The 27529-nt window shown below is 39.8% G+C and overlaps 2 protein-coding genes across 2 annotated transcripts in view; one reads left to right on the top strand and one right to left on the bottom strand.

The window, feature by feature from the left end:
• Nucleotides 1–27529, bottom strand: part of zgc:165515 — a 116112-nt gene that overhangs the window by 74603 nt on the left and 13980 nt on the right. The gene's annotated exons all lie outside the window — the stretch shown is intronic.
• LOC141381793 (protein NLRC3) lies at nt 158–25979 on the top strand. The gene is made up of 12 exons (XM_087249830.1): nt 158–236; nt 679–787; nt 5840–5947; nt 9210–9317; nt 11687–11771; nt 12022–12217; nt 12306–14085; nt 16274–16447; nt 16553–16726; nt 19459–19632; nt 24503–24549; nt 24629–25979. Exons 2-12 carry the CDS (start codon nt 744–746, stop codon nt 24634–24636), a joined length of 2898 nt encoding a protein of 965 aa, XP_087105956.1. The 5' UTR covers nt 158–236; nt 679–743; the 3' UTR covers nt 24637–25979.

The raw sequence follows: 27529 nt of genomic DNA, 5'->3' as shown, positions 1-27529 counted from the left end.
TTTATGTTTTTTGTGTTATGTTCCTATTATTGTACTTTTATATTAACACTAACACTGTATTGGATTGTTGTATATGCAAAAAAGTTTTCTCGAGGACGGACACGCTTAGTGCCACTAGGCGGAGTCAATAACATTTCAGGAAATACATCCACCACACACACGGGTATGTCGCAGAATCGAGACAAGGAGTTCAGATGTGTACTTGCTGAAAAAGAGCGTCTGTAGTACATCTGCATGTAAGTTTAATACGTCTACTATTACGCGTATTTGAGGAAATGAACAAGAGCATTGTATATGATGTGTAAGCGTGATTATGTCTGATCCTGCTTAAAGCCTCAAACACTGTTTAAACACGGTGTCAAAACACGGTCATTTAAACATTGTGTCTAAAAACTCGAATTTTTAATTCCTTGAAGTGTTTGTACTCTTCTATATCACGCTGACTTAATAATTTCAGATAATTTAGCACAAAATATAACTCTAAACATAGTCACGAAATCGAAAGTATACATCAGAAATTCACCGCAGTTAAACAGGAAGAAGAACTGCTGAAAAACAACATGGCTCACAAACTGCTTAACTATCATCAGACGTTTTTCCTACTAACTAATCTAAAAAAAAATGCAGAATTGACAACACTGTGTGCTGTTGCTTACCTCAGTATATTGTCAACTCCAGGTGATGGTCAGTGGCTGATTGTTCCTCAACGCTCTGCTGTTTAACATTAGTGTTTGATCTGCAGTATGGCAGAGGAGCGAGTAAAGGACTCTCTCTCAGAGAAACACAGGTACTGTACTGACTATTTTTACACCATTTTGTCAACACTTTTTCTGAAGAACAAAGACTAACAACAATGCTCTTATTTGTTTAGCTGTTTTAAGATACTTTTGTCTCTCTGACTTATATGTTTTTGTTTTAAAACACATATTTTTCTCTTTCGTATTTTCCTTTTCTTCCTTTCTTCCACACTGAGACTGCGTTTGTAGGAAAGGAAAATGTATTTTTGAAAATGCTGTCCAAATTGGATACATTTGAAAATGCTGTTTTCGTGTTGCACTGTGGACTGTGAAAATGGAGGTTTCTGAAAACTATAGCTGCGTCCCAAATAGCATACTTACGCACTATTCTACGCCATTTTGTAGTATAAATAGTGTAAGTAGTGCGTTCACACTGAAAACTCCAAAAATAAAAAGTGCACTTTAATTACCCGGATGATGCACTCATTCAGCCACTAAAATGAAGTGTGTAATGATGGACACTTCACGCACTCAACGACCGCAGGTTTGCTTACGTAGCGGAAGGGGCGGAGCTATCGGACTCACATGTTGAATAACTTTATTTATTTTGGATGGTGAAAGCAAAATTCTCCTACGAGAGTGATTATAGCGCCTCCCGATGGTGAATGCGGTTATACTCACGGCAGATATTATTTGATAATTCGGTCGTTTATTTCACTGACCTGGCAAACGTCATCAGGGAAACGGTTTGAATTTCCGTTTAGTAAAAAAACATTAGTGTGCCATTTGGGACGACACTTCACACATATACTATCCTGTTGAGTGTGTAAGTGCATAAGTACATAGTGCATGAGTGCATACTGTATAGTGTGCCATTTGGGACGCAGGTGACACATTTTAGTCATGTGACTAATTCAGCTAACATGGTAGACGGCATTGTAAAGTTGGACACCTTCCTTTAAAAAAAGTAATTAGTTATAGTTACTTGCTACTTCTCACAAATAGTAACTGAGTTACACAATTATAAAAGTAACTAATTACCAGGGAAAGTAACTATTGTTAAAAATATAATATCGACTATAAAATATACTAAACAAAATTTTTTTTAATGTTGTTGTGGGACAATGTGAGAGGCAACAGGAGCATTTTATTTGCTTTGACGTCATGGCTTTATCTGCTCCTTTCATAGCAGAGCTCACATTATCACCTGCGTAGCCACTAATATTGTGGCGGTGTTCTGTCGATTTGTACTACCTTGTCAGATTTTCCTACCGTAGCGCAAAATTACAGCTACATCTATCGGTTCCTCCTACCTCATTGAAAACTCATACAGGGGGTTACTTCTTCGCATCTGTGGCATTACTAAATTACTTGATGGTCCTAACAGCATGGAATGAAGAGGAAGATGAGTTATAGTGTAATAAACATATTATTGAACAGGTAGGGGGATTTTACAGTGTGAGATACTTTATTAATAACCAAATAAGACGATTTTAAAGCACTAAATAGCTAAAACGGTGAATTAACAGTGCAAAATAATACATCAGATTTTTAAATTAATATAAATCAAATTTAACTTTAAATAAATAAATAAATCCAAAAAACTCAAATACTTTTCTTAATAACCAGATTATTCCATTGTGAAAGCCTAAAATACCCTTTTAATAACCAGGTAACACAAAATACCTCATTAGATTTTCATACCACGTTAAAATAATCGGTAGGATAGTCAGATTGTCCTACCACTATAAATTAAACGGGTTTATGAGTTTACAGTGCAAAATACCTCATCAGCATTTTAAAATTTAAAATGGTGACTGTTGGAGTGCACAGGTGCTGATGATTAGTAGTCAGGCGACTGTGAGCAAGTGAATTGACATCCAGGTAGGAGAGGTGACTAAATGTATTTTATTAATCCTAATATGTGTTTGAACAAGAGATATTCAATAGTAGATGCATTTAACCAACATTTATGTGATGCATTGTGTATATGCTTTACTAAAAAGATAATTATTAAACTATTTTAGTAGTTTAGCAGTAAACTGTGAGAGTGTACAGTCTTGAAGCTGCGGTCACACTGGACTTTTCTCACCATTGACTTGCATTCATACTCGCGACCATGCGTCAGACCGGAAACACAGGGTCATGCGTCAAGTTTCGCAGGTTGCTGCTGTGCAAAGTTCAAGCTTGGTGATCTCTGACCTGCGAAATCGCATCACTTGAAACATGGAGCAACTGGTTGCTTTTTTAAATGGCTAATCATCTTGTTTAATCCCGGACCCTTTCGCAGCTCCGCACGGCAGAATTTCACATGCTCAAACTCTAGTATGACCACAGCTCGAGTCTCAGACATTATTGTTAGCATTATAATATACAGGTGCTGGTCATATAATTAGAATATCTTCAAAAAGTTTATTTATTCGACTAATTCCATTTAGGAAATGAAACTTGTATAATGTGTACATTCGTTCCACACCGGCTGATATATTTCAAGTGTTTATTTCTTTTATTTTTGATGATCTTGATGACAACTAATGAAAACTCCAAATTTAGTTTCTCAAAAGTGAGAATATTGTGGAAAGGTTCTTGTTATTGAAGACACCTGGTGCCACACTCTAGTCAGCTAATTGACTCAGAACACTGGCAAAGGCCTTAAAATGTTATCTTAAGCCCCTTTCACACAGTGATACCGGTAAATATCTGGAAAATTTCCGGAACGACTTTATCGGTATATTCAAAAAAGCGCTGTTCACACAGGCGAGGACGTTACGGAATTTTTCCAGAAAAGAGCATTCACACATCCATTCCAAAATACCGGTAAATTCTGACATTATTCACCACAAATGAGCTTTAAACGGCTGCGCTTGTGTTTGTAAACATTTGACTACATTACAAACTCTGTGGATGATCAATATTGTGAACAACTTTCGCAGGATCACTTTCGCATGTCGAGATGTTCATAATATGTGCGTGTGCAGGCGCTCACAGGCTGTTTCACAGGCACACGCAAAGCTTGAAGGTAAACAAACAACGGCTTATCATAAGCATCTTATCGATGATTATTTACACAGTTGGCATTAAGAAGAACATATAAACGTGATCTGACTAACTTCTAGCAGCTAAATGTGTCTGGAAAAATATTCAAAGGTTTTTATTCTCACAAACCGCGCAGACGTAAATGCGTCTGACTGTTGTGATTGGCTAAAGCAAACGTCTCACGTCAGCACGTTCTAGACGTGCACGCGCTTATTACGGCAATCTTCCTTCTGCATTCACACAGCGCAGCATTCCGGCAAATTGCCGGTAATGTTACAACTTCTCTTTCCGGAAAATAGCCAGAACGAATTTACCGGTATTTTCAAAAAGGACCTGTTCACACATACACACCTTTCCGGAAAATTGCCGGTAATTTTCCGGAAAGGTCTGTATGTGTGAAAGGGGCTTTAGTCTAGTTCTGTAGGCTACATAAATCATGGGGAAGATGGCTGATTTGACCGGTGCATTTAAACAAAACAATTAAACTATTCAAAGCTTATATAGTGTGTGTGTGTGTGTGTGTGTGTGTGTGTATATATATATATATATATATATATATATATATATATATATATATATATATATATATATATATATATATATACATATACATACATACATACATACATACACACACACACACACACACACACACACACACATATATATATATATATATATATATATATATATATATATATATATATACACTCACACACAAGATAGTGAGAATTTTGAAAATAACTATTTTACAGTGCATTCGGAAAGTATTCACAGCGCTTCACTTTTTGCACATATGTTTTATGTTACAGCTGTTTTCCAAAATGGATTAAATTAATTGATTTCCTCAACATTCTACACACAATACCCTATAATACAAATGTGGAAAAAGAGTTTTTTAAATTGTTGCAAATTTATTACACATAAAAAGCTGCTAAATCACATGTACATCAGTATTCATAGCCTTTCTCGTGAAGCAGCTTCAATGGAGTTCACCTGTGGTCAATTCGATTGATTGGACATGATTTGAAAAGGCATACACCTGTCTATATAAGGTCCCAGGGTTGACAGTGCATGTCAAAACCCAAACCAAGCATAAAGACAAAGGAATTGTCTGTATCTCCAAGACAGGATTGTCCCGAGGCACAAGGCTGGGGAACGTTACAGAAACATTTCTGCTTGGTGTGTAACTAAGCCTCACTTTTTCATTAAATGAAAATAAAGATGTTCACTTTAGGTGCTAGCTTTGTAAAGTTCTTTTTACATGTAGATAATATAATGCAATACAAAAAACTAACCGAAATAGTAGTGTTGTTCATCATGACGAAAATGATGCGATTTGCCCTGCTAGGACAATCTGACGGGTAGGATGAAGTATCCTACTCTGCCTCTGATTGGCAAAGGATGAAAATGTACTCTTATCTCAGCCAGTCATCACGTTCTCGGTTACACCACGTTCACAGACACCAATCATCATCACTGGTTAGTTAATGTGTCCTGGCCCAGCCTAGAACACACCCCCACCCCAGAGAACAAGACTTCCTATGGCTGAGAGAGACGCAGATCGCATAAAAAACGCTTCAGTGTTCTCAATTATAGTAATGCACACTTTATTGTCAGTAGCGACAAGTAAATAATTGGCAGGCAGATATGACGCAGGAAAAAGTGGCTTATATCACTGCACATGCGCAGTACATGAACGAAATCGTTTTAGTCATTTTTGTGTGGATGTCAATATTTTCGCAAAGAATTGAAAATTATAATGTGGACATCTAATTTATCTGGATTAGTGTAAACATAGCCTTTGATATTGTATACATTTTTATTGATTTATAAAATATATTTTTTATTTTATTTTCTTGTTTGGTTTCTGTGGTGCTTATTTATTTACTCAATAGGTTACATAACAAGCTTTTAGAGCAAGGTTTTGTGCTTACCCATGATTCCTATGTAGCAGACGGGATCAGCCAAACCTTTAGCAAACCATTACTGCTGAATTAAACTAAACAAACTCCTATTTAAAGTTTCTCTTGCAGTTTATTAATCTGGTGTTTTTGTGCCTTCAGTGTGAGATCAGGCTCATGTGTGTCCAGCTCTGTGTCTCTGAAGAGTGACTGGTCAAAAGAGGGTATACCACCAGACCTCAGAGAGAAAACACCATCATCTGACAAAAGGTAATTTGTGTTTCAGGTATGAGACTAGAAATGGTACCCTGCAATAAATATTTTAAATAATCTGCCATTCAAAAGGTCCATGTGCTGATGAAATGATTTACTGCTTAAGGGCAAAAAGAAAACACGATTATGGAGGAGGACATGTGTTGGGTGATGCAAGAAAACAGATTTCCTGCAGATTTCAGTTCAGCAACCCATATCAAACACACCTGGCTCTAATTTTTAAGTGCTGTTCAGGTCCTAATTAATTGCTTTAGGTGTGTTTGATCAGGGTTGGAGCTGAACTCTGCAGAAAGGTAGATCTCCAGGAACAGGGTTGAGCATCCCTGATGTAAACAGATAACTTTGAGTCATAATATATCATTTGAAATCAAAAGCATCAGAATAGCAGCGCTTTAATAACTGGCCTTAGCATAAATTATCGTGCACATCCAAAACAGGCAAAGCAACAGATTAATATTATTCAACATTTGTAGATATAACCTCATTTGTATTTTTTCTCAGTAACTGTAACGAATTACTGGTACTTTTATTTTGTAGTTTAATTTTGTAATGCCGTTACATGTAACTAGTTACTCCCCAGTAACTCCCCGCCATTACATGTAACCAGTTGTTATATGATTAAATACTTTGTTTACTTAACACTAAATAGTCTTGACAAGAAATAGACTGAGACATTGGCTGCACTTACACTGCATGGTTCAAGTGACTCAATTCCTATTTATATTTTCTCTCATATAGCACAGATGGATATGGGCCGTGGGCCCATTTTTAATAATGGTGGCTTGTACAGTACTCTCTATTCAGGTCTTACATTATCTTCCAGTTTTAAGACAGAACGCCAGGGGGTATCAACACTTTTATCAAGTGTATTTTTATTAAGAAGTAACACACACACACACTTTTGTGTAAATCTTTCTTTGTACAAGAAAAAAAATCAACACATGAAAACTTTTTACTTTTTGAAAAATAACTTCCTGAACACTCTTCAAAACTTGGTTGAATTATCAAACAAAGAAAAGAGTCTTCACTGTCAGGGACACTGACCTCTAAAAAATAATCTTCCAATGTATTTTTTTCATCATCTGAGAGTGCCGCTTTTAGCCCAGTTATAAACTGGGAAATCAATTGCACAGATCTAAAACCAAGTTTCTCAGTAACAGCTTCTGCATTCTCAAAACGAGGCCCAGTTAAATAGAATTAACCAAAAAAAAAAAGCAAAATTACTTCAGACAGTATTAAATTCATCAGGCTGAGACCTATCCCTTACCTGAAGGTGCAGGGAGGCGACCCTCTCGTTCACCGGTGAAAACTGTAATGCTCCGTTCACACCAGATGCGGAACACGCGTCAAACGCGAGTGATTTGCATGTTAGAACAATGCAAACGCGCGAGTAGACATCCTGCGGCGCAATACGTGCGAATGACGCGAATGGCGCATCGCGAATTGAGCATTTTGCGCGTTTCACGCGCAAAACACTCGAGCTCAAAAATCTGAACTTAAGCAGACGTTTGCGCCACGTTAACCAATCAGGAGCTTGCTCGTGTGAGGGCATGATTGTGACGTAGCATCTGTTGTTGGTGTCCCGGGGGAAATCCTCCAGCCAACTCCAACAACAGTTCATCAAACTGGGCTCGGCTCAGTCAGAAGCACAGCTGAAAGTCTCCGTCCTCCAGGTTCAGTTTCTGGAGGAGTTTATGAGCTCACAGAGCTGGATGCTCCTCTGAAAGAAACTCAGACAAGGCCCTAAACGTATCGACGCTGTTTTTCAACCTTCATAAAGCACATAAACACTGTTATTTTCTTCATAAAATCCACGTTAGCCATTTAGCAAGAAAGCTACAGTCACCAAGCAGACAGAAGCCCTGCCCATCACCCGAATCCGCGTCTGTTCTGAAGTGAATCTGACACACGTATGAAGCGGGGTTTGACACGTGAATGAAGCGAGTAAACTCAAATGTTCAAGCGGCTATTTACACGCCATATATCGCGATTTATCCACATCTGGTGTGAACACAGCATAACACATGGTGGTGAGCTATAAGCAAGCCCACACCAGCCTGCCTCCTCTCAGCATAACAAATCCAGATTAGAAGAAAGTCCAACCCTTCTCATGGAATTGGGGTCCAGACCCCCAGCTGTGCGTGGAGGTGAGCCGAACTGTCTGTAGTCGGCAACCTTCTACCACGCGCACAAGCTTGGGCTCCTTCCCTTCCAGTGAGCTGACATTCGATGTACCAGTTTCTGTGCCTGACGATCGGATTGTCATGGTCCTAACCTTTGACCACCACCCGTTCCACAATGCACCGACCCCTTACAGCTCCCACTGCAGATTGTGGGCCTGCAGAAGGTTATTCCCACATTGCTCTTTCGGGCTAAGCCCGGCCGGGTTTCGTGGAAAAAAAAAAAACAGCCTCCAAGTGCTCGCATATGAGCCCCAACCCCAGGTCTGGCTCCATGGTGGAGCCCAGGCTGCCCCATAATGGGTGACATCACAGTCCTTAATGTTGTTAAACTTTGGTTTTTGGACTGCACTTAGTCTGACCTGTCATATAAGAACTTGTTGCTTTGGAAGATCCTACAAGGGGCATAAGCCCCCAACAACATACCTCTTAGGATCACTCAGGCACTCAAACCCCTCCACCCTGATAAGGTGGCGGTTCAAGGAAGAGCCAATGTGAACCAATGATTCAGAAAAGAGAGTCATTCCTAAATGAATCAGTCAGTTGATTTTTATCTGAATCCATTCATCTAAATTCATGATAAGGACAATATGATCATAAAACAAAACATTACTGATTGTAACTAGTTTGTAGTTTGTAGAGTTTGTAGAATCCTAAATGAGACTAAAAATATCTGGTGGTAAAATGTTATGAGTCACAAGACAGAAGATCCATGACCAGCATTTGTTAAAGAAAAATCCAAAAGACAAAGTAAAGAAAATGCAAAAATACAATAATGAGATAAATGGCAAAAGTATGATCCACAGAGCAGCGAGAGGAAGAGACAGAAACAGAGTAGCAAACACAATGAGTCTGTAATCCCCCAAACAAGGTGAAGACCACAACAAAGGGTTAATCTAAAACACAAGTGTTCTCAAAATCAGTGGGCAGGTGTCAATTTACGAACATCTGGAAACAAAAAGACAATCAGGAAGACAGTGATAGAAAGTGAAATCCAGGACAACCCTGTATCCTGTAAAAATAGAGAGACTGCAGCAGGTTGTGATGATTATTTTCCTCTGGTCTCTTTGTGTTTACAGGGTGGGATCAGGCTCATGTGTGTCCAGTTCTGTGTCTCTAAAGAGTGACTGGTCAAAAGAGGGTATACCACCTGACCTCAGAGAGAAAACACCATCATCTGACAAAAGGTAATTTACACAGTTTGAACAAATTATGTTAACTATTAATTCAGGAAAGAGAGACATTGCTGAATTAATCAGTTGTTGAAATTAATCAAATAACTCCATGACTTTGACATTTACAACCACCTTGTTGCAGTTTTAGTTACTTATTCAGAGTATATATTAGTAAATTTATTGTAATTTCATATTTCTGTGTCAGTTAAAAAAAAATAATTCACCTAAAAGTAAAATTCTGTCATTTACATCATTTTTTTTCCATGTCATTTTAAATAATTTTTTGAATATTTTTTTTTTTTTTTAAGTCTTGGATATCCGACACAATGACTTTAGTCAGACCCCCTAGTTTTTCTCAAATTTCTTGTGAATTTTTTTTTTTTTTTTGCAATTTAAAAGTGACGGTGGCGGTATCTAGTATTTCCCAGAAATTTGCGGACAATTTTACGATTAAAATATATAAATATAAGCAAAAGAAATTATATATATTTTATTTACCATATTAGGTAGCTTACTATGTTAGGTGTTCAATCTGACACAATGACAAGGACACAAATAATAAAAGTAAAGCTTCTTTATTTTACTCTCTGTATCAATGTTTCCCAGAGCATCTGACATCATTTACCTGACTCGGAAAATGCGTTGAAGCTTTCCTTACCATAATACACCTAAAACACGGATTGTCGTAAAACTCAACGCAGGTTTTGGTTTTCTCTCGTTAACTGCAGGAATTGAGTTAAACGAAAACATTTATCGATTTCATGAACATCATAATATGTGTAAAGCAACAAATAATGTCCTTGGATTTGGTCACGTCCAACGGCCGCCATCCTTGAACCAATATCCATCATTGTAAGCTGCTTGCTTGTTTGTCTGTTCCAATGCTCACACTTTTTTGTAGTCTGAAGCGCGTCAAATGCACAAAACACTTAATTTGCGCCACAGGATGTCTAATCGCATCTTTGCATTGACTTTACATGTAAATCTATTGCGCTTCATCTGCGTCTGTTTACTGCACAGGCTGGAAAACAACCCCCCGCCCCATGTAATGTTGTGATTGCGAGGGCACAGGTAATATGTAATTTTTTTGAGAGACATTCAAATACATCACATGTGCTGCATATGCAACATCTATTAGTCATGTAAAACAATTAAGTGCAAACTAAAATAAATATATATTTTATTATATGGTTTAGAATTTTATGTTTTACGAGATTTTTTTTTGCGATTATTCAGCATTTAATTAAGAATTTTGTAGGATCGCAAAAATTTGTGACTTGTTGATTTTGCGTTGGATTCAGCGATTGCGGAATCGCAAAAAACTAGGGGGTCTGTTTAGTGTGTGTGTTTTTTTTTTTTTTTTTTTCAGCTAAATATCATATGTGACAGCAGTGGTCCGATTGCACAAGGTTACTGTGCCGCATTTCTCCTTATTAAGAGCAATACAGAACATTTATTATTTTCACTGTTTGCTAGATAAACTCACAGCCACTTTATTAGGTACACCTGTCCAACTGCTTGTTAATGCAAAAAATATTAGCCAATCACATGACAGCAACTCAGTACATTTAGGCATGTAGACATGGTCAAGACAATCTGCTGCAGTTTAAACCGAGCATCAGAATGGGGAAGAAAGGGGATTTAAGGGACTTTGAATGTGGCATGGTTGTTGCTGCCAGACGGGCTGGTCTGAGTATTTCAGAAACTGCTGATCTACTGGGATTTTCACACACAACCATCTCTAGGGTTTTTAGAGAATGGTCTGAAAGACAGAAAATATTCAGAGAGCGGCAGTTCTGTGGGCGCAAATATTTAGTTGATGCCAGAAGTCAGAGGAGAATGGCCAGACTGGTTACAGCTGATAGAAAGGCAACGGTAAATCAAATAAGCACTCGTTACTACCGAGGTCTGCGGACGAACATCGAACCTGGAGACAGATAGGCTACAGCAGGAGAAGACCACACTAGGTGCCACTCCTGTCAGCTAAGAACAGGTAACTGAGGCTACAATTCACAAGAGCTCACCAAAACAGCACAATAGATGATTGGAAAAACGTTTACGAGTCTTGATTTCTGCCGCAAAATTCGGATGGTAGGGTCAGAGTTTGGCAGCAACAACATGAAAGCATGGATCCATCTTGCCTTGTATCAACATCAGCCGACAAATCTGCAGCAACTGTGTGATGCTATCATGTCAATATGGAGCAAAAAACCTGAGGAATATTTTCAGTACCTTGTTGAATCTATGACACGGAGGATTAAGGCAGTTCTGAAGGCAAAAGTGGGCCCAACCTGGTAATAGTAAGGTGTACCTAATAAAGTCTGTATATTTGTATTTACTGCCTCAAAATGTGTTTTTACAGAAGTTTTATTTGTTAACAGATTTGAATATGAGCTTCCAGATTTAGAAGACAAGACTTACAGAACTCACAAAAGTTTCACAGACAATATCCAGTGGATCTTTCAGGTGGGAAATAGACAGACTTCACATGTTTAGTCCTTTATTGCGGTGTATTTGATGACTAGACTTCTTGCGATATTTTTACACATCCATTACATTTTGTTTGTTTGGATGTATATTGGACTTCTTTTAAACAAGCCTTCTGTTTTGTATTGATGTGATTTTCGGACTGCTGTAGCTGTGAAATAACTGTAATGAACTCGAAACCTGCCTGGATCTACTTGAATTTTTTTTTAACTCTTTTCTTCAATCGTAGAAACTTGAAAGCAGAATGATGAGATTTCTGAAGAATGAACTGGAAAAGTTTAAGAAAATCTTACAAGACCACAATAGACAATTCTTTGTAAATGACTTTAATGAGAACAAATGCAGAATCACAGAAGCAGCTCTTGATCTCACACTCTTCTTCCTAAGAGTGATGAAGCAAGATGAAGCTGCTGATACTCTCAAGGGTAAGAGACTTTACTTTTCCAACTGTATTTGTAAATGACAGTCTGACAGATAAGACTGAAAACTATGTTTCTTTGCCCCTGTGTTTAGTTGAGCTGCTCTTCATTAATCAGTTAAAATGCAGCCTGAAGAAGAAATATCAAAGTGTGTTTGAAGGAACTGCTCACCAAGGAGACTCCACGCTTCTGAATAACATCTACACAGATCTTTACATCACGCAGGGTGCGAGTGAACAGGTTGACACTGAACATGAGATCAGACAGATTGAAGCTGCTTCCAGACGTCATCAGTCACTAGAGATACAGGTTAAATGCAAACATTTGTTTGAAGCATCTGAACAAGACAAGCAGATCAGAACTGTCCTGACAAAAGGAGTTACTGGCATCGGGAAATCAGTCTCTGTGCAAAAGTTTGTTCTGGATTGGGCTGAAGGAAAAGAAAATCAAGACATCAGCTTCATCTTTCCTCTTCCATTCAGAGAGCTGAACTTAATGGAGATGAAAAAGCAAAGTTTAAGAGACCTCATAACTCAGTTTTTCCCAGAGACCAAAGGACTGAACCTTACAAGGACACGATTCAAAGTTCTGTTCATCTTTGATGGATTGGATGAATGTCGTCTTCCTCTGAACTTTGCTGGTAATGAGACATGTTATGATGTAACATCAGCAGTCTCTCTGGATGTTCTCCTGACGAACCTCATCAAGGGAAATCTGCTTCCTTCCGCTCTCATCTGGATCACCAGCAGACCAGCAGCTGCCAGTAAGATTCCTGCTGACTGTGTCAACCGGCTGACAGAGATACGAGGATTCAATGATGCCCAAAAGGAGGAGTACTTCAGAAAGAGACTCACAGATCAGAATCAGGCCAGAGAAATCATCGATCACATTAAACAGTCAAAGAGTCTCTTTATTATGTGCCACATCCCAGTCTTCTGCTGGATTTCAGCCACTGTTCTCCAGAACGTTTTGAAACTTAAACACAGAGCTCATGCTGAAACACTGCAGGAATCTCCTAAGACTCTGACACAGATGTACACACACTTTCTCCGCTTTCAGATCCAGCAGAGCAGAAGAAAGTATGATGGAGAAAACACAGCAGATGTCTCCTGGGATCCAAAGCTCATCCTTTCACTGGGGAAATTGGCCTTTGAGCAGCTGGAAAGAAACAATGTGATCTTCTATGAGAGCGATCTGAAAGACTGTGGCATTGACGTCTATAAGGCATCGGTGTACTCAGGCATGTGTACCCAGATCTTTAAGGAGGAGACGGGAATCATTCTTGGTACCATGTACTGCTTTCTTCACTTGAGCATCCAGGAGTTCATTGCAGCCCTTTATCAACATCTGCTTCTAGACATCAACAAGAAACATTTATCCTTTTTTAGACAGAAAAGCATAAAAGAAGACATGATTCATTTGCTGAAGACTGCAGTGGACAAGGCTCTGGAAAGTGACACTGGACATCTGGACCTTTACCTTCGCTTCCTTCTCGGTCTGTCACTCCAGTCCAATCGACATCTCTTACGAGGCCTGTTGACACAGCAGGATGAGAGAGACCAGAGCAAAGAGGAAATAATTGCCTACATCAAGCAGAAATTTGAAGAGAATCTGTGTCCAGAGAGATCCAAAAATCTGTTCTACTGCCTGAATGAACTGAACGACCAAACTCTTGTGAAAGAGATTCAGTGTCACCTCAGTAGAGGAAGTCTGTCATCTGCTGACCTTTCACCTGCCCAGTGGTCTGCTCTGGTCTTTGTGTTGTTGACCTCAGAGGAGGAGGAGCTGGAGGAGTTTGAGCTCCAGAAATTCCAAAAATCAGACGAGTGTGTCATCAGACTATCAGCAGTCATCAAATCCTCCAGAAGAGCTCTGTAAGTCAAAGTCCTTTTTTCTTTGACCAAAAACAATTCTTCTTTATAAACAGTATATCAGCAGATTTAGTACACCATTTTGCTCACATCATCCAGTTTTTAGTGTTAGACAACAACAAACTACTCTATAAAAGAACTTATGCCAAATGTGAGGGACTGAGCCAGCACGTACAATAAGGGGCCAACAAAAAAGATTTTCAAAATAATTATTTTTAATAAAGTCAAAAAAAAGTTTACAAAATTTCAAAAATAAATGAATTAAATAATTTCATCAATTGAAAGTACAACATACTAAACAATGAAAACAAACTGAGTTCAAACCAAACAAATCATGTCTAAACCAAAAACAGAACTCCATAAAATGACAAGACAGACCACATTTATACCACAGGGACTAGTCCACATTAAACAAGAAGGGGGAGACAAAAACAGATAAACCAAGCCAAAAATCTAAATACAAACCTAAATAATAGGTAAATGAATTCTAAATAAGGCAAAACTAAATATAAATCTGAAGAAACAAACATTGCAAATCATTATTGAACCTAAACTAAACATGAGCTCTCCCTCCAAGCCATTAAGCCAATGGTATCGGCAGGCGTAACCAATAGACGGCACCTTGCGGCACGTCGGCCCTTTAGTTTGACGGTTAACACCCAGAAACTCCGTTCGGCACTGCAGCACGGTAAAGTCTAGATCGGATATTCGGCCGGCAGGAAGTGCGATATGCACATTTATAAAGCAGCATTTTTTTATGACACTGTATAACAATAACATTTTTACAGTACTGTGAGGGTTGGGTTTAGGGTTGGGGTGGGGGTAGGCGTTAAAAAATACATTTTATTGGGTAATTTAATAGATAACATAACTAATACTCGGTACAACTACAGTTTTTACATTACTGTGACGGTTGGGTTTAGGGTTGGGGGTAGACGTTAATAAAATACAACAAATGAGAAATTTAATAAATAATAGAAATATTTCTCGTTAACTTCCAGCCGCAAACGTATCCGCTCTAGCAACAACCCTGCAGCACGGTAACTTAAACTCAAAAGAAAACTAAATTAACAAAACATACAGTACAGATAACTAATTTTGTGTGCACCCAAAATAGTAATAAATGTACTGTGAATAATAAAGAAAAGTAATGAGAAACCGAAAGTGTGTGTCTTATTAAACTCAGATATGAAAGAAACGAAATGTATAAACACAATACCTGAAATTATTGTGACCAGTAAATAATCATAAATAAATATGTATAGTGTGTGTGTGTATGCATGTGTGTGTGTGTGTGCGTGCATGCTTCACTCTCAATGTGTGGCCACCACTCTGGCCATCACACTAAATTTTAAAGAGATAAAAAAAAGGTGAACATTAACTTTTAAAAAGTGGTATATTTTAACAAATATAAAACAATCCAAATAGATAGGATTGCCAACTGTGTTAACTTTGTTTGACAAAACAACTTTTAAGTACTAAAAACCGCAAACAAGAATAGCTCATTTTAATGAACAGTATCTGATGTTACTAGTGAGGCAAAAGCATGTTTAAACAGTACATCTTTCTTAGTGTGTCTCTTGTTTGTCTGCTTTTTTCTCTGTATTGTGCAAAAATTAAGTTCTTTAATATCATCCCACCTCTTCTGGAGCACATTCTAGATGCTCCTCAAAAGAAAACACAAAAGATAGGGTTCAGGCGGGTGGCAGTGCAATGGTGGACAAGGGTAAGGAGTAAGGTTAATGAAACCATGGTACAGGGTACGGGATAGGTGGTCAGGGAGAACTGAGGTGAAGTAACTTTCATGATGCTGAATCACCAACTGAAATGGGCTCTGGATTGGACTTCTGCCAAAACTAGTGGTGGGTCTAACAAAGTTGTTAAAACCCATTAACAGCTTGGGTGTACTTAAATGCTGCATTTACAATGGCTGGGACTATTAAAGTGGCATCTGCAAAAGCAGAGGACTGTGGCATTTGAGATCCACACCGTTGATAGCTCATATGTTACCACTATAACAGCTAGAGGCACAGGAGCCATCTTATAATGTGACTCTGGACAGGAAGTCATCTTGGGAAAGTACTTAATGGTAACAGCCATAACTTGTGTTGAATGTGTTGTTCCTTTGGAAAGTGCTCTAAACAATTAGACACCAGATGAACACATAAATATTGGGTTGTCTTTTACACAGGCTACAAAGCTGTAATCTCACTGTTCGGTCTTGTGAGAGTTTGTCTTCAGTTCTACAATCTTCAAACTGTGTCCTGAGAGAGCTGGACCTGAGTAACAATAACCTGCAGGATTCAGGAGTCAAGCTTCTTTCTGATGGACTGAAGAGTCCGAACTGTAAACTGGAGACACTGAGGTCTGAGTTTAAGAACCTGATTGATCGATTTGTTTGTTAGTTTTTAAGATTAGATGAGTTACTAAAAATAACAATGGTAATTCAACCTGTGTTATTCTTTCTCAGGTTGGTCACATGTTATCTCACTGCTCAGTCTTGCAAGAGTTTGTCTGCAGCTCTACAATCTTCAAACACTAACCTGAGAGACCTCGACCTGAGTAACAACGACCTGCAGGATTCAGGAGTGAAGCTTCTTTCTAATGGACTAAAGCATCCAAACTGTAATTTGGAGACACTGAGGTAAATGGTTTTCCAACTGCAACTCAATAACAAAAATATTTATATTGGAATGACATTATGGGGAACAACATTAACGGCAAACTGTACCTCTAAAGTCAGATCAGCATTTCATTCTATCTCTTCAGTGTGCAGGAAAGCTCTGGAGTGATAAGTCTGAATTGCTCTCCTACAGATGCAGCCTACTTACTCAGCTGATTATAAGTGGCTGCACCTGTGAGGAGCTGCACTCGCCAATACATTGACATCTATTGGTCCTTTTTTTGCTTTTCTGTGTGATTGGTCATCAGGTGATTTCCCATAATGCTGTTCTGACATAATATCTCTGTTATCTCCTTCGGGGAGTGAGGGTTACAACAGTAACCAAGATATTACTTATTGTGACCAAATGTGTAATAATATTGTATGCAAATAATGAGTTTTTCTCAAAATTTCTCAGCAATATCTTGCCTTTTTTTATGTTGTTTTGCTGTGAAATATACACATACCTACCTATCTTATTCTTCATTACATTCTAGAATTGACAACATGGTTATGTATGTAATCCTTGTTCCCTGAAAGAGGGAGCAGAGATGTTTATGTTGAGCTGATTGACTAGGGGATTCGCTTCGATGTACCTATTACTCTGATTTATATAAAAAAGGGGCAATGGAATGCCTATGAAATTGCTGAGCACAACTCTGCCACTCCACAATTAGTAGTATATAAGGCTGCTCATTAGATCTCTTCCTGAAAAGCCATACCTTCCCGCATTCAGGAGCGGATTCAATTCCTTATGCTGCGTTCACACCAGACGCGGCACGCACGTCAAGGGCGAGTGATTTACATGTTAAGTCAACGCAAACGTGCGAATAGACATCCTGCGGCGCGATACGTGCGAATGGTGCGTCGCGAATGACGATAATTGCGCGGTGCACAGCGCGAATTGCGTGGCGCGAATTGAGCGTTTTGCGCGTTTGACGCGCTTAATGAGCGTTTCACGCGAATCCGCATCTGTTCTGAAGCAGATTTGATGCGCGAATGAAGCGAGTAACCTCAAATGTTCACGCGACTATTTACGCGCAAATAGCGCGATTTCCGCGTCTGGTGTGAACACAGCATTAGGCAGGGGGACATAAATGTAACTGCCCCCTCCTTTTGAGGGGGAACTAAGAGAGCCTATCCCAAATGCCACAGGAGCTGAACCCTTTACACAGTTTGAGGCGATGTGTGTCAGGTGAGTAGCACCATCACCACCAAAGGTATAACCATCCAACATCCCTGACCCTAAATATCACTATAGGGAAAAAGAGTTCGGGAAGTCGTATTGACTTACCCAGAGTACGACAGTACATTGTAGGGGGTCTCTCCATGTCTGACATAGCTGGCACCTTTCCCTAGAACCCGGTTTGACAAACGGACATACCAATAACCTAATGGACCTGCATCTGGCTCTTCAACCAAGTCAGGTAAAAGGGCCTTTGAGGAACTCTCTAGGGCTCGCCTATGGAAACTCAAGCTTGTGTGATGGGTGGCAGGTGGGCGGATGGAGGAAAACAAAACAATAGAATAGAAATTACACCAGTTTACCTGACCACTTTGGGAATTTCACCCAAAGAATTGACGCACCCCCTATAAAGGCAATCACAAGTTCGCTCCACTAATTAGAGTCAGAGATATTGGCACAGTACAAAAACAAGTTCTTTATTGACAAGTCTCCAATAAAAACGCAATTAAAACCAATATTGCAACATTGACACAGTAGCCTATAAAATCATACATTTTGCCCAAGAGCGAGAGCTCACCCTCCAGGGAAGGTAGAAAAAACTTGGTGCGGTTCGCTTTCACACGACAAAGTTTCTAAATGAACTAAAATAGCTAAAACAAGTCACGTGTGAGTAAACTCTCCTCACATTGGTCACAGTCTCATGGTTTATTTTAAAGAGTCCCGCTCAGTTTTGGTGGTTTGGTAGTGTTTGACAGGATGCACACGACGTGTCTGAAGACCGAGGAGGGATGCGGAGGGGAGGGGTGAGAAGGGTGCACGATGTATTTGAGGACCGGGAGGGAGACGCGAGATTTCTAGGAGATTATCACTCGTTTGCGGGCATCCGGGAGTCTCTGTGCATTTGCGGGAGACTCTCGGAACTTCCGGAAGACTTGGGATGTCTGGAATGATCTCCCGCCCTACTCATAATTCTCTCTTCATATAGCCGTATGCCTATTACATATCCATAAAACTCTGTGATGTAGCCGGGGTCGGATCGTATCGCTTTCTCACTACAATCAATCCGCTCCAGAGTTCGTTTCAATCGAGCCGAGACCACCTCATTCAAGCAAACTCAGACCGAATGATTTGGCGCGGATCCGTGCGCGATTGCTGGATTCACATATGCCAAACGAACCGCGCTAACTGGGCAAACGAGACATGTTCTGAAACAAAAGCCTAAGTGTGAAAGCACCCTAAGTTTGTATATGATCAAAATAATTACAACTTTGTTAAAAAGAATGAAGTTAATGTATATTAATCAAATATGGTGTATTTATTTGCTCAAGCAGTTTTGTAGACCTGCTGAGATGCACTGTTTTACTGAGCATAAAATTAATTATAAAGCTAAGCTGAGCATATCATTAGGTAGTTTAATGCCATCTATCTAATGACAGAAGCAGGAGCCGGAGAAGCACCAGTCAGCATTAAGAGATGTAACACGAAGAGATGTAAGATTGTCAAACTTTTTGCTGTGTTGTGTTTGCAGGTTGTCTGGCTGTATGGTGACAGAGGAAGGCTGTGGATTTCTGTCTTCAGCTCTGACTTCAAACCCCTCACACCTGAGAGAGCTGGATCTGAGCTACAATCATCCAGGAGATTCAGGAGTCAAGCTGCTCTCTGAACAACTGGAGGATCCAAACTACACACTGGACAAACTCAAGTATGTTAAACATTAATCCCCTTAAAAACAAACAAAAATGTTGTGAGGGTTAAGGAGTTAGCACATACAGAAAAAAACAGCTTGTAGAATTATCAATCATCAATCATTATGTCTAAGAGGAGTGAGTAATTCAGTATGAATGGATGTAAATGGAGGTGTACAAACAAATGCCTTTTTTTTTTTTTGCCAAAGACTTAATTAGGCCTACTAGAAAACAAAATTTCTCATGGCAACTCGTTTTATTACTACTTTCATTCTGTGTGTGTGTGTGTGTGTGTGTGTGTGTGTATATATATATATATATATATATATATATATATATATATATATATATATATTTTTTTTTTTAATAAGACACTGTAGCCTACTTCACTCCTCTTCTAGTCTCCAGAAATTAATTCAAATCTGTAAAAAAAATAAAATAAAATTCTGTGTATTGGGGCAGTTCACACATTAACTGCGACACGCTGTTCAGTACTGTCTGAGCATTTTAATTGAGCAGCATTTTCTGTTGCAGAACCATGCAATGTCAGGTCAGCAATCTGTGTGCAAGAGGTTCTGGCACATTTTTGTTTCGGTCATAACTCGGAATTAACTTTTCATTTGTTTATTTTGTTTATTTACTGGGGGAATGAACATGGAAATAATTGTTATAATATGAATCGAAAATTAAATACTCTAACTACTGAAAATAAGTCAGCGAGTTTGGATTTGTCTGGCAGTTTGACATATCCAAAAGACTATGATTTTATGTTAAAATGAATAATCATTGTGCTCTTGCAAAATACATTTTAGGAAAGAAATCTGTCAAAGTAATGTGTCAAATTAATAATGTAAATAATTATACAACGTGACACTTTAGATTGCTGAAATGGAATGGCAAATGCACTTCTAAGTAGTAATAAAAATACATATGACACACGTAAATTTTTTTGGTAGTGTTAACTAAACCAGTGGTTCCCAAAGTTGGTAACAACCAACAAGGGTAGTTGCAGAATCAGCTTTTTTTCTACTTTATACAGCCCCAAATTAGTATTGCACCATTTAATAACCTTTTACAGCTCTCTTCAGTTCACTTACCTAAACTCACCTGACTCCTGGCTGTTCCTTGCTCCTGTGTCCAATTTTGTCTCCTTGTCATATGTTCCTGGTGTCTCCTGTGTCCAGTGTTTATCGTCGTATCCAACCAGATTAGCAAATACTATAGAATAACTTACCGTATTTTCCGCACTATAAAGCGCACCGGATTATAAGACGCAGTCTCAATTACGGGGTCTATTTCTGTACTTAACCCATACACAAGGCGCACCGTATTATAAGGCGCACGCTAAAATACACCGTCTGCAAAAAAAAGTAATGGAAGCAAAACAGTTAACGAAGTTTAGTTGAACTTTATTGTACTATTTAACAATACACTCACATTATTTTTTTTTAATCAGTCTTCTCCCACAAATCCTCAAAGTCCTCATCTTCTGTGTCTGAATTGAACAGCTGGGCAGTTTCATCATCAAACACGCCGGGTTCTCTCTCATCATTGTCGGAGTCAGTCTCATTGCCGGGTGTCTGTTCAGCGATGATGCCGGCTTTTGTGAAAGCTCGGACAACAGTTAAAGCAGATACCTTAGCCCAGGCATCCACAATCCATTCACATATGGTGGCGTAACTCGCCCGGCGCTGCCTACCAGTCTTAGTAAAAGTGTGTTTGGCGTCTGTCATCCATTGCTCCCACGCAGCTCGCAACTTCACTTTAAACGCCCTGTTTACACCAATATCCAGTGGTTGGAGTTGTTAGTCCTCCAGGAATGACAGCAAGCTCCGAATTCATTTGCTTCACTTGGTTTTTCACAGTAGCGGTGAGATGGGCGCGCATGGAGTCGCAGATCAACAGGGACGGTGATGTGTGAAAAAAAACATCCGATCTCTTTACGTACACCTCTCTCAGCCACTCATTCATTTTTTTTCCTCGTCCATCCACCCCTTTTGATTGGCCTTAATGATGACTCCGGCTGGAAACTTTTCTTTTGGCAGTGTCTTCCTCTTAAAAATGACCATAGGTGGTAGTTTCTGTCCATCACCATGGCATCCAAGAACAACAAAAGCCGACTTCTCATGGCCCGTGGTGCGTATTGATACTGTGCTGGCCCCCCTTTTCTCCACAGTATGATTCACAGGGATGTCAAAAGTGAGAGGGACCTCATCCATGTTGGTGATGTGTTTGGGCTGGATATGTACGGAGTGTACGTTAAACATCCCTGTGTCGGCGGGAAATGCTCCGACAGCCAATCAAGCAGAGCGCTTTCCGAAATCACACAACAACATTTTTACAGATTTTTGAATTCCGTGCACACATAAAGAGCATAAGATTATTAGGCGCACGGTCGTTTATAAGGTGCGCCTTATAGTGCGGAAAATACAGTACTTGATTTGCATTACATCCTCCATCTTGTCTATCATCATCCTGGTTTCGCATGATTTCCTGTCTCTCATGCTATTGTGTTATAACTCTTCTCAAATCTTGACCTTCAGGGTGTCTATTACCTTGTTCATATTTGTCAAGAAGATGAATTGAAGATGGCATTCATCACTTCATCCATGCACTATTAGTACAGGGTTATGCTATTTAAGTTCTCCATCATCCCAGCCATTTACATTTATTAAAAAAAAAAAAGATTTTCTGAGAGTTCCTCCACTACCTCGTGATTTAACATCCTGTCTTCAGTAATGGTAAAGCTGACACTTTCTCTGATATGTACTCCTCAAATGATCCCTCAGATCCAGTACCCATTGTTCCGGCTAAGTGTATTGCCACCTCTGTCAAGTGGAACTTTAAATACCGAAGAACTAAAAGTTTTGCACGTCTCTCCTTCCAACCTGGTGACAGTGTGGCTCTCTAATCAGGATCGGCACCTCCGTCTGCCCTGTAGAAAAAAAGTTAGCCCTGCTATATTAATTCATTCACAATACAGAGACAGATCAATGAAATCTCCTATCAATGTCATTGGACTTTAAGATTGCGACAGCTATAGAAACCATCAAAGGTAAAATAACTTTATCTGCATCAAATAATCGTGGCTACCAACAAGTCATAACGCTTGTGAAATTGTGTGTATGTACTGGACAATCATGGAATCAAAGAAGGTTGATAATTAAACGAGAGTTTTCAACCCTGCCTGGCAAACAGAATTTCCCTTTGTTATTGATAGCATACCTCAGTTTAGCATGAGTTGAATTTACTGACAGCTGGGTTTTCTTAAGGAGGAAACACTTGCTTAGGAAATGCTGACCTTGCTCCGTATATGAAATTTACTCTGGGGTTTTTCCTTGGACCAGGCTACTGATGTTGCTCCATCAATTCTTGGAAAGGACTGCATTCCATATGAGAAGCTATTGGGCAGCAAGCTCAGATATGGAGAGCTCTTAAAGGCAATGGACGCTGTGATACGAACAGTCAATTTTATTCCTGCACATGCTTTGAAACGCATACAGTTCTCTTCCTTGGTTGAGAACTTTCAATGTCCATACCTTTACAGATTTCTGTAATGCATGCAGAAGATCAGAGATCAGAACACAGCAACATCCAAGAAAAGTCTAGTCCTTTAGCAGCAAAGGAAATTATTGAAATGTTTAAAAGCAATGTTCCTCAAAGAAAGTGAGGAAGACATTTGGATTTTTCACCTTTAATAGTGCTGAACATCATTAAAAGATTCAAAGAATATGGAGGAATTTCAGTGCGTAAAGGACAAGGGAGCAAGCCTAAACTGAACAACCGTAATCTCCGATTCCTCAGGCTACACTGCATCAAGAATCCTCATTCATGGGCTCAGGACTACTTTGGCAAATCCTTGTCAAGTACCACAATATGTAGCTACATCCACAAATGCCAGAGAAACTGCACTGTGCTATAAGAAAGCCCTATGTTAACAGTGTCCAGAAGCCGCATCAACTTCATCACACCTGAAATACTGATTCATCGGACCACAGTACACGTTTCCACTGTATTTTCTTTGGGGAGAAATGAACGCTCATCCAGACTGTTTCTAGCAACAAGTCCAAAAGCCATCGGCAACAAAGACCCTACACTGTTGCCCACATTAAAAAGGAATGGGATGAAACTACACCTAGAACACAATACCTGAACTTCTCTCTGACAATTTAACTCAGCATTCTGTACCCTCCTCCACCTGTCAGTGGATCACAAGCTTCCTGATAGACAGCAGCTAGTATGGCTGGGTTAATTTTCATTCAAAACCCTAACAATTAGCACCGGCGCCCCTCAGGGCTGTGTACTCTCCCCACTGCTCTTCCCCCTGTATACAAATGACTGCATCTCTACAGACTCCCCTGTCAAACTCCTGAAGTTCGCTGATGACACCATAGTTATCGACCTTATCAAAGATGGAGATGGAGTCTGCTTACAGACTGGTGGTTGAGCAGTTGGCTGTCTGGTGCGGTCTCAACAATCTTGAGCTCAACACACTTAACACAGCCAGATATTCAAGTGCGAGTTGGATGATATTTTCAATCCTGAACTATAAATCATTATCTTTTCAAGATATTGGTCAAGTTTTTTCGTCCTCAAAACTCCAGTGTGCTGGACTAGTTTCTCACACATCTTATCTAAAACCTCTGTGGCCTATTCAAAACCTCATTTTAAAGCTACAAACACACCAATGCAGCTATGAATGTATGACATTAATCATCAGCCAATCAGAATAAAGCATTCAACAGACACCTACTGTAAAACTGTACAATTTAATTAATATGCATAATGAGTGATGTTTGATAGGAATAATTCTGACTGTAGGTCTGCTGAAAATAAAGTGTGTTTAGTGAATGTTTAGACTGAATGTCAATCTGTGTGTGTTTACAGTGTGGATCATGGAGGAGAGAAGAGGATAACTGCAGGACCACACAAATGTACGTCTCACACACACACACACACACACACAGCTTTAGTGAGAGTTGTTGTTATAAATGCGTCTCTTCTTGTGTCTAGGGGTCTGATGTCTCGCACTGGATCCAGAGACTGCAAACGCTGAACTCGATCACGATACGACGGTTTCTCTTCCACACACGTCACCTCTCTGTTTTCCTCAGACAGAACATCCAGACAGATTTGATGTTCCTCGAGTGTTGTGCAGAGAGAGTGTGAAGGGAGTGGAGATCATGGTGTGTGTATATCAGTCTCGTATAAGAGTATCAGGAGGAAGGGCGGGCTTAAGTGTGTATTTGGATTTAATGACCAGTCCTGGAATTTGTTCTACTCGTCCTCCAGTTTCTCATTCAGACATAAAAACAGACGGACTGATCTCCCGGTAGAATCGATCAGTCATAGAACTGGAGTGTTTGCGGATCATACCGCAGGAACTCTGACCTTCTACAACATCTATAGAGACACAATGAGCCTCATCCACTCAGTCCAGACCACATTCACTGAGCCGCACTATCCAGGGTTCAGGGTTTATGTTGGATCATCGGTGAAAGTGTGCTGAAGACTGCTGCCCCCATTCACACTAGTACTGACTTTGTAGCTGCCTGATGCTCTGGGTGGCGATCTACTGCAAACACAGGGTTGTGTAGGTCAGGGGTGCCCAAACTCAGTTCTGGAGGGCCGGTGTCCTGCAAAGTTTAGTTCCAACCCCTATCAGAAACACCTGGGGTAGCTAATCAAGCTCTAACTAGGCTTTCTAGAAACAATCTTGCAGGTGTGTTGAGACAAGTTGGAGCTAAAATCTGCACGACAACAGCCTTCTAGGACCGAGTTTGGACACCCCTGGTGTAGGTCTACAGCAAGGAGAATGCAACCGGCCTCTGAGAGAGGATCACGTGAGCTTTACTGGTGCTCCTATTGGCTGTCGCTCAAGAAAGTCACTCTTCGTTTGCATAAAGTTGAAGGATTCTCAACTTCATCGAGTCGCTCGACATGCCCACCTGGTCACGACGGTTGTTGTTTACGTAGATGGAGGTCGCTGGAACACGCTCGCTCTCCATTGAAATGAACAGCCGCATGTTGCTTTGCTGCTGCGAGTTGCTCGTAGTGTGAATGAGGCTCGAGAGAAACCGAGGAAACCGGAGCACCCGTAGAAAACCCTCGCAAACACAGGAGAATGCGCAAACTCCACACAGAAATGCCAGTTGACCCAGCCGGGACTCAAACCAGCAGTCTTCTTGCTTTAAGGCAACAGTGGTAACCACAGCCATTGTGTCGTCCTACTTAGGGATCAAATAAGTGAAATGTTTGATTATGCTGTTTTTATGTGAACTAAACAAAAAATGAAAATACATTTATTACAGGATTGATTCAGCATATTAACTTAAATTAATAAAAACTAAGTTGTTCACTGTTAGTTCATGTTAACTCACTGTGCATTAACGAATGTTCAAGAGTTCACACTTAGCTGATGATTGTTGATAAGCTAGTTTGGCATGCTGTCCCGGGAGAGAGCCCCGAGCTCATGAGAGCCTCGAGCCTGGGGCTCCCTCCCGTTGCAGGTCGAGAGGGGAGTTTGAGCTCGGGTAGATCTCGAGAACCCCCCTCCCTCCTGCTGTGTGAGGGTTGCTAAGATGATGCGTTGCTGACAGAATTGAATCGAATTTGCTGCTAATTTAGTTTAGTCAATTTACTTAAGTGTCATGTTTTTGGGAGTGTGGGAGGAAACCGGAGGACCCGGGGAAAACCCGAGCAAGCACGGGGAGAACATGAACTCCACACGTAAATGCTGACCGTTTGGGTAGATGCCCGAACCGGAGGCATTTTGCTGTGAGGCCGCAGTGCTAGCCACTGGGCCGCCTTGCTGCCCTGTAGACAAAGGAGGAGGCGAAGGGGTGGAAGGGGGGATTCTTCAAGACGAAGATGTCTAAAGGTAAGGTGTTTGGTTATTTATACTTGGTTAGGAGTAGTCTGATTGGTGGTTTGTACATTAGCTTGACTCGGGGCCAATCATAAGCACGTGATCCTCTCGAAATTAGTTTATGAATAAACTTCACTTAATAAGGATAAATTGGATTGTAATCACACATTAGTAAATATTGAAGTATGATTATATAACAATGTACAAGATTTGCTCATTCTTAGTCCATGTTAGTAATTACATTCTTGAAAAATAATGGTAACGTATGGTCAGTGCAAGGTACACAAATAAAGGGATTTGTTTTGCTAGGAGAAAAATGTCATTTGTTAAGGGATTGATTCTCTTTGTGTAAATATTTTATTTCCTTTCTTTTTAAGACTCATTACAAAACAAGTGAAGGAAGATTTATTTTTATCTGCTTTCATAAAAACTGAGGTCTTTACAACAGTAATAAATCATAACAATAAAAATAATGAAAATAATTAGATTAACTGTTATCCGCTGTGCTGTTACAGGAAAAGGAAGCAACACTGTGTTGTTGTCATTTGTTTTGACCACCTTTACATCATATGGAAATATATGTAATGTTTATTGTGTGAGGCGATGCAAATGACCTACAGATAACAGTGCAGCTCTGTAATTGGTCCGGGTTACCGGAGACTCTTCAGGGCTCGAAATTAACCTTTTTGCTTGGTAGCACCGGTGCTCCTAACTTTAAAAATTTAGGCGCATCAGCCAAAATGTAGTCGCACCCACCAATTATGAGCACCGAAACTACAAGTTTTATACAAACATATATATATATTGTATTTGAAATCAACACTAATCAAACTAACAAGCAAAAAAAAAAATACATATGCAAGCGTGAGGAAAATGTCTCAACGAAATCCCGTCATCACAAGAAAATAGATTTTTATAACAGAACTGAGTGAGCAAAAGATACACGGAGCGCTCACCGGTCCTCCACGCACTGCTTGAATGAATCTGTTAACGGTATAACTGTGCTGTTCTCACGTGTACTGTCTGATATTGCACTGATGCTTTTG

This window comes from Danio rerio, chromosome 4 (genome assembly GCF_052040795.2).
Source record: "Danio rerio strain M-AB ecotype USA chromosome 4, GRCz13ab, whole genome shotgun sequence".
Classification (NCBI taxonomy): Eukaryota; Metazoa; Chordata; class Actinopteri; order Cypriniformes; family Danionidae; genus Danio; species Danio rerio.
The sequence above is the reverse complement of the archived record's forward strand: the minus strand, read 5'-3'. Positions and strand labels throughout refer to the sequence as shown.

Coding starts and splice junctions, on each gene's coding strand:
- LOC141381793 (XM_087249830.1), top strand. CDS start 744: ATGGCAGAGGAGCGAGTAAAGGACTCTCTCTCAGAGAAACACAG. Junction 5,948..9,209: donor ACACCATCATCTGACAAAAG/GTAATTTGTGTT, acceptor TTGTGTTTACAG/GGTGGGATCAGGCTCATGTG. Junction 9,318..11,686: donor ACACCATCATCTGACAAAAG/GTAATTTACACA, acceptor ATTTGTTAACAG/ATTTGAATATGAGCTTCCAG.